This window comes from Hippocampus comes, unplaced genomic scaffold (assembly GCF_001891065.2).
Source record: "Hippocampus comes isolate QL1 unplaced genomic scaffold, H_comes_QL1_v1.1 scaffold148, whole genome shotgun sequence".
Lineage (NCBI taxonomy): Eukaryota > Metazoa > Chordata > Actinopteri > Syngnathiformes > Syngnathidae > Hippocampus > Hippocampus comes.
The window spans coordinates 208,962-215,625 of NW_017805006.1; the positions used below are offsets into that span (position 1 = coordinate 208,962).

The 6,664-nt window shown below is 47.1% G+C and overlaps 2 protein-coding genes across 6 annotated transcripts in view; one reads left to right on the plus strand and one right to left on the minus strand.

Annotated features, from left to right (window-relative positions):
* pex1 (peroxisomal biogenesis factor 1) overlaps window positions 1–4,297 on the plus strand; it is a 9,821-nt gene extending 5,524 nt beyond the window's left edge. The window contains exons 14-23 of the mRNA XM_019859640.1: window positions 99–288; window positions 417–583; window positions 645–779; window positions 1,092–1,156; window positions 1,341–1,483; window positions 2,326–2,429; window positions 2,491–2,865; window positions 3,639–3,809; window positions 3,911–4,031; window positions 4,106–4,297. Coding sequence (XP_019715199.1) covers window positions 99–288; window positions 417–583; window positions 645–779; window positions 1,092–1,156; window positions 1,341–1,483; window positions 2,326–2,429; window positions 2,491–2,865; window positions 3,639–3,809; window positions 3,911–4,031; window positions 4,106–4,173 — 1,539 coding nt within the window. The 3' untranslated portion in view covers window positions 4,174–4,297. The remainder of the gene's footprint in view (window positions 1–98; window positions 289–416; window positions 584–644; window positions 780–1,091; window positions 1,157–1,340; window positions 1,484–2,325; window positions 2,430–2,490; window positions 2,866–3,638; window positions 3,810–3,910; window positions 4,032–4,105) is intronic.
* A 1,018-nt stretch (window positions 4,298–5,315) lies between these two features.
* elmo1 (engulfment and cell motility 1 (ced-12 homolog, C. elegans)) overlaps window positions 5,316–6,664 on the minus strand; it is a 25,632-nt gene continuing 24,283 nt past the window's right edge. For all 5 annotated transcript variants that reach the window (XM_019859827.1, XM_019859809.1, XM_019859837.1 and 2 more), the window contains 3 exons: window positions 5,785–5,867; window positions 5,617–5,694; window positions 5,316–5,526 (listed from right to left, as the gene is read on the minus strand). In XM_019859827.1, coding sequence (XP_019715386.1) covers window positions 5,326–5,526; window positions 5,617–5,694; window positions 5,785–5,867 — 362 coding nt within the window. In that variant the 3' untranslated portion in view covers window positions 5,316–5,325. The remainder of the gene's footprint in view (window positions 5,527–5,616; window positions 5,695–5,784; window positions 5,868–6,664) is intronic.

Genomic DNA, 6,664 nt, shown 5'->3' on the forward strand with positions numbered 1-6,664 from the left:
GGGGGGGGGGCGTTCTCTCTCTCATATAAGCACACCCAACAAATACGATCACCAGCCAAATCGCACACGGAGATGCATGCGTGTATGTGTGCGCGCAGGCCCAGAGAGCAGACATCCTTTTTCACGCGATCCAAACAAGATGTGGCCCGTCGCCGCCGGACTCGGTGAACTTGGACCTGGCCGCCGTTGCCAAGGAGACAGAGGGGTACCTACCTCAAGATTTGCTGCTGTTGCTGGAGCGAGCCCTCCACGCCAACGCTGCACGCCAACAACAAGACGACAGCACTGGTAGCGTTGAACAGATGACGCACCGTTGATGATCCCTTGAACCGGAGTCATTTCAGCCTGGATCGTCACGGAGAGTCTCCAACGAGTGTGCTGTGTGGTAAACACTGCATCCTGTGTGTGTTTCGCAGACGTGTATTTGTCGCGGCTGGACTTTGCTGAGGCTCTCGGGGACTTCACCCCGCCGTCCCGGTGGGGGGCGGACCTGCACAGTCCCACCGGAGGAGGGCTGGAGACCGTCGGGGGGCTGACGGAGGTGCGGCAACAGTTGATGGACACCATCTTGCTCCCCGCCAAGGTCAGCTGACAACGCATCTGGTGCACTTTTGACAGGCGCTGATGGCAGTGTTGCGTTTCAGTACCCCATCCTGTTCTCCAAGCTTCCCATCCGGCATTGCTCGGGAATTCTGCTGTACGGCGCACCGGGCACGGGGAAGACGTTGCTGGCCCAGGCCATCGCCAAAGACAGCGGCATGAACTTCATCAGCGTCAAAGTGTGTGTGACTCGCCAAACTTTTGCACCATCTCCTAAAATGCAGATTGAAAGGATGAAATGCAAGCGTATTGTATTTCAAAGTTAAATATAACTGAACTGCACGGAAACGTATTTGAAAGTAAAGTTTCAAGCCTCTGTATCATGATGCGGTTTGAACATTTAATTCTTCTTTCGTGTGCCACTGGAGAGAGCCCAACCTGTTGCTTTTTAGCGTGACCGTGTCCTAGCGTTTGGGGGTACTTTCGTTTGTGTTTGCGGGTTAGTGTGCATTAGTCTTGCTTTAACTGTCATCTTCATACGTGTGTTCCAGGGTCCGGAGCTTCTGAGTAAATACATCGGGGCAAGCGAGCAGGCGGTGCGAGCCGTCTTCCAGAGGTGACGAGCGCTCGTGGTTCATCCCATCCCACCATTTTGTGTTGTCAGAGTCGCACCTGAGATAATGGGCGCAAAATGGTGGCTCCTCCAAGTTAGCCAGGAATGATGAAACTGTAGTTGAGCACGCTGTCCACCGGAGGGCGACGCTTGACTGTAATTGTGCTTGCGCTTTTTGCACTGACAGGGCCGAGGCAGCCAAGCCCTGCTTGGTCTTCTTTGACGAGTTTGACTCGTTGGCGCCAATGCGGGGTCACGACAGCACCGGCGTAACTGACCGCGTCGTCAACCAGCTGCTCACTCAGCTGGATGGCGTTGAGGGCCTGCAAGGTGTGTATGTGAGCGAATGTGAGAGAGTGAAAGAGAGACTACACTGAAACCCCAAACCAAGTTTTAATCCCTATTTTGAAAGGGTTTAAAGTAGGGTTAGAGTTTCAAAGTAGGGTTTCAAACTCGGGTTAGGGTTTCAACATAGGCTTTCAAACATGGGTCAAGGTTTCAACGTTGGGTTTTCAACTGTGGTTCGGGTTTACATTTTTCTGAGAGGAGTGCACAAAAAAAAAAAAAAAAAAAAAAAACCTGAGTGATGTGATCACACGAAAAATGGTGGCAACAAGTCAGTTGTCACATACCACCTTTTGGTGGGCGCCATGAAAGTCCCGGTGGCGGTGAAAGAGCCACTCTTGAATCCTGAAGTCCTCATAATGGTAAATGTTGGCTCTCCCTTGAAGCGTTGTTCATCTGCGTCCGGCCAGCAACATCCGGGGTCCTCCTTAAATAGGCTTGTGAACAGAAACAATGGTGACACCTAGCGGTCAACTTAGTCACCTACATGTCCCGTATATTTAATGGCCCTCCATTCGGGTTCGCGTTTCTGATAAGGCTTACAAACTAGCATTAGGGTTTCAAAGTCGGGTTTCAAAATAGGTTTAGGATTTCAAAGTAGAGCTTTAAACTAAAGTTGGGGTTTCAAAACGGTTCATTGGTAGTTTCAATTGAGGGGGGGGAAGTATGAAAAGTGCAAGAGTACGAGAGGTGTGCGAGTTTGTGTAAGAATGAGCCCTTATTCAACCAGGCGAGTGTGTGTTTGCGAGAGCGTCCATGTGAGAGTGAGAGTACCTATTTGTGAGTGCGAGAGTGTCTCTCTTACGTGACAATATGTTGTCTTTCAGGCGTTTATGTGCTGGCCGCCACCAGTCGCCCGGACCTCATTGACCGTGCTCTGCTGCGTCCAGGCCGACTGGACAAGTCGCTGTACTGCCCGCCGCCCGACGAGGTCTGATGATGTCACAGGAAGTCGCTCTTGGCCGTCTCAACAACCCTGTCCCCCTCCGCAGGAGGACCGCTCGGCCATCCTGAAGATCCTGAGCACCGGCGTCCCCTTGGCTCCGGACGTGGACCTGAAGGAGCTGGCGGAACGGACCCACGGCTTCACCGGCGCCGATCTTAAAGCTCTGCTCTACAACGCCCAGCTGGAGGCGATAAACAGCAGCCAGGAGACTACGTGCGACATGAGCCTGTCCGCCATGAGCTTCCCGAACACCAGCAGCGGTTCCGATGATCTGGCGGATGACGTCACGGGGGACGGCAGTGTGAGCCCGGAGCCCGTCGACCTTCAAGTTTCAGACAATCGCCAACACCAAGAAACCGGCGGTGATGTCTGGAGGCTCTACTTCGATGGCTCCTCCGAGCCCCAATCTGCTGAAGGAAATGTATGTCGGAGATGCTTTTCAATAATGCCGCTGGAGAGTTGTAAAAATTCGGCCCCCATGATTGGCAACATGGAATTTGGTAGGCGTGTCAATCACAAGTAGATCCACAAAAAAAAGTTTGTCATTTTGATTCAAAGCAGGCATTTTAGGATGAAATGTGGCAATTTTCTGGGATCCATAGGACAAACTTAGCCTGGAAGTTTTGCCCAGTAGACAAAGCAACATTGGAAAAAAAAAAAACGCCACAAAAACTGTTTTTATTCTATTTTGCTTTCTTGCAGCCATTTTAGGTTCATTTTGTCAATTTCAATTGGTTCTTAAAATAAAAACAAGATTTCAGCCCACGCAGACCATTCAACTTAACAACGTGAAATTTGGTAGACATATAAGTTAGACCCACAAAAAAATCAACAAAAAACAGGAAGTAGCCAATTTACACGAATTTTGTAGCCATTTTAAGGGTTCCTTCTAAGACAGACTAATCGGACATATTTTGGCCCATTACTACCACCATGAATTAGGGGAGGCATGTCTATAATTAGACCCACAAAACAAGTCTCAAGAAGCCATGACCACAAAGAAGCAGGAAGTCTGACATTTTGGTTCCAAATGGACATTTTAGGTTCAATTTGAAAAATGGTCACATTTTCAGGGGTCGAGTCCAATGACACTAAATTGCAACCGATTTCAGGTTTCATCCTTCCACGTGGGTGGCTGAGTTTGGTGACTTAGAAAATATTGACGTGAATTTTTTCTTCCCCTTACCCCCTCAGCGTTTCTCCGGACATGACGTGGACATTCTGACCACCGAGTCCAGTTTTTCGCTGCCCCCGCTCGCCATGCCTTCCATCCGGAGCGGCTTCCAGGACCTCGACGACGAGCAGCTGCGACACCTCCAGCAGGAGGTCGCGTGCATCAAGCTCAACCACCGCAGGGCCATGGTCAGTCAGCTCTCCATGACACTCCACCCCCTTTGTGGTTGTATTCACTTGCACTCCGTTAATGTGTTTTTTTTTTTTTTTTTTTTTTTTTTTTTTTTTTTTTGGGGGGGGTGGGACTTCCAGCCAGCCGGCGGGTTTCCTGCTGCGTCGCAGCCACATGCTCGCCGCGCTCGACGTCACCAGGCCGTCACTTGGCAAGAACGACTGGAGCAGATACGCAACTCTGTGGGTGCCGCACAAATTGTTACGTTATACACACACATGTACACAAAATATTTTATGTGTCATCGTGTTTGCAGGTACGAAGCTTTTTCAGGAGGCAGAACCACCATGCCAACATTCCAAGCAGGACAACGCGTCACGTTAGCGTGACGACACACTAAGAGGCAATTGTCACTTATAATTTGTCTTTAATTACTCAAATTGTTGTACATTTGTGTATAAAACATCGTTTAAGAATTTAAATAAATTTTGGGGGCACGAGAAATTAATATTTATTGTGAAAGTTTTTTTAAGGCTGATCTGAATGCTAATATTGAGTGAATGGGAGGTTTTAAATTTGGCTTCCTGAAAACTCCAGCGACCATTAACTAAAATGAAAAGATTCATTTGAGACACATTTTGACATTTGACTTTTTTTTTTTTTTGTGGGAATTTGTGTGAATTTTGTCAAAAGAGAGAAAAAAAAAACACCTTATACCTTTCAACGTTTAATGTAAACAGCAGTTTTGTGGGGCTTTGAAAAATCCTAAAGACATAAGGTGACGACAGTCTTAAATAGGAAAGGATTGGGGGGAGTGAGTGTCGGTGGGCGGTGCCCAAGTCCAGTGCTGAAGAGCACGGCTGGATCCAGCCTGTTTGAGATCATTCAAATGATCAGCTCATCGGCAAGCTCTGAGAAGCCTCAATTTACAATTCTGATCATTTCAATCAGGTGTGTTGGAAGAGGGTGACCTAAAACAGGCTGGATTGGGGCCCTCGAGGACCGGACTTTGGGCACCCCTGGTGTAGGGGTTTGGAAATACTGTATTTTTTAAAATATATACATATAATATAAATCATACTACAAATCACAACCATTGTCCGTTTGTAAAAAAAAAAAAAAAAAAAAAAACTTTGAAAGAACATAATAGCTTCCCCTTTCCACCCCCCAAAAAACTTTTCTAACAGCATCACAATTCAAGAAATAAAAACTGAATGATAAACTCAATATTGCTCAGGAATGTGGTGTACAGCAGTCAGTCGGTGATTTTGCGACAAAGGGGGAAAAAAGTTCTAACAGTCTTGAGTGGACAAGAAGTGAGATTTTTTTTTTTGTGTGTGTTAAAAGTACTTCTCATGGGAGTGGGAAAAAAACATTTAGCTGCCACAAACATGGCGAAACTTGTGTCATTGTGACAGGAAATAAGTGGACTTAACTAACATGGCCAACCCTCCCTGCACAGAAGCCCTGAGGACAAATCATAAAAAAACAAAACAAACAAAAAAAACCCCCCAAGAGTTTCTTGGCTAAGCTAAGCTAGTTACAGTCGTAAACAAAGTCATAGTTGCTGGGCTCTTTGGGAATAGGGGGCGGGGCTTCGGGGATCTGGATGTTCTCCAGGTCCAGCAGGCGGAGCTTCATCTCCATGGAGAGCAGTGTGTCCATGTCGGATTTGGTGTAGTCACTGGTCATCTCCTTGCCCAGAAGTGCGTTCAGACCATCAGTCCAGACGCAGTACTGTACATGGAATGGGGGGAAATGTCAATGAACGATTGACGACACACTGACAAACACTGAGTCCCTTAGCCGACGCTTGGCTCATCTCACCTCGTGCTTGTCCGGGGCAATAAAGTTTAAATACTCATCCGACTCGTATAGGATGGAGAAGGCTAACTCCAGCACCTCCTGTAAGGGGGAGGGGCAGAATATTATACACGCTAATCAACGGTCTGTTGATAATAGCGCTGTTAATGCTTTTCGTTAGCGTTAGCACACCTTGTTCTGCTTGAGAGCGCCCTTCTCCTTCATGTGAGGACAGTCTTTTCCCGTGATGACCGCCTTGATATCCGCCACGGGCACTGCGGAGAAAACATGCCGTTGAACGCTAACAGATTTTATTCCGGTCATGTGACAAAACGGCGGGTGCTCACATTTGTCCTGCAGAGAGTCGTGGGGTACCTCCCCTTGGGGACTCTCCTCAAGGTCCCCGTAGTGCAGGACCTTGTGGTTGGGCGAAAGCCGGCAGTACCAGAATTTGTCTAGAAGCGGGACGAAAACATGGAGCCGGATAGAGATGAGTCATTTAAGCGCTAACAGCAAACTGGTGACTGTAAATACCGTATTGGCCCGAATATACACGGCCCCAATTATAAGACGACCCCCCTCTTTTTCAAGACTCAAGTGTGAAAAAAGACTTTTTGAACACCAAATTAATATTTATACAGAAAATAATTACAGTACATCTGAAACAAATGATTCTTAACAATATATTTGAGAGAAAAAGCATGTTATTTTGCCTCATTCAAATCTAAAGTGCAATCACATTCGTAAATGAATGGCTTCTGGTTTTTGAAATGTAAATTACATCATAACTTCTCCTCAGCTGCTGGTTAACCTGGCCGATCTTCGACCCACGTTTCTCCATTTTCTGTTGTCTCTTCTATTATTTTCTTCTCTTTTCTTTCTTACCTCTATTTTTTTTCTTCTTCATGCTACCGCTATTTTTATTTTTATTCTTCGTGACAGGGGTTCATTTTGGCCTGGGGAGTGAGTTTAAGTCCCTTCCAGGTTTCTTGTGGTCTCCATAGCAACAAGGAAAAAAAAATCTAAATCACAGTTCTTGAAATCGTCCAGTTTTAAGGAGGGGGGGGGGGCA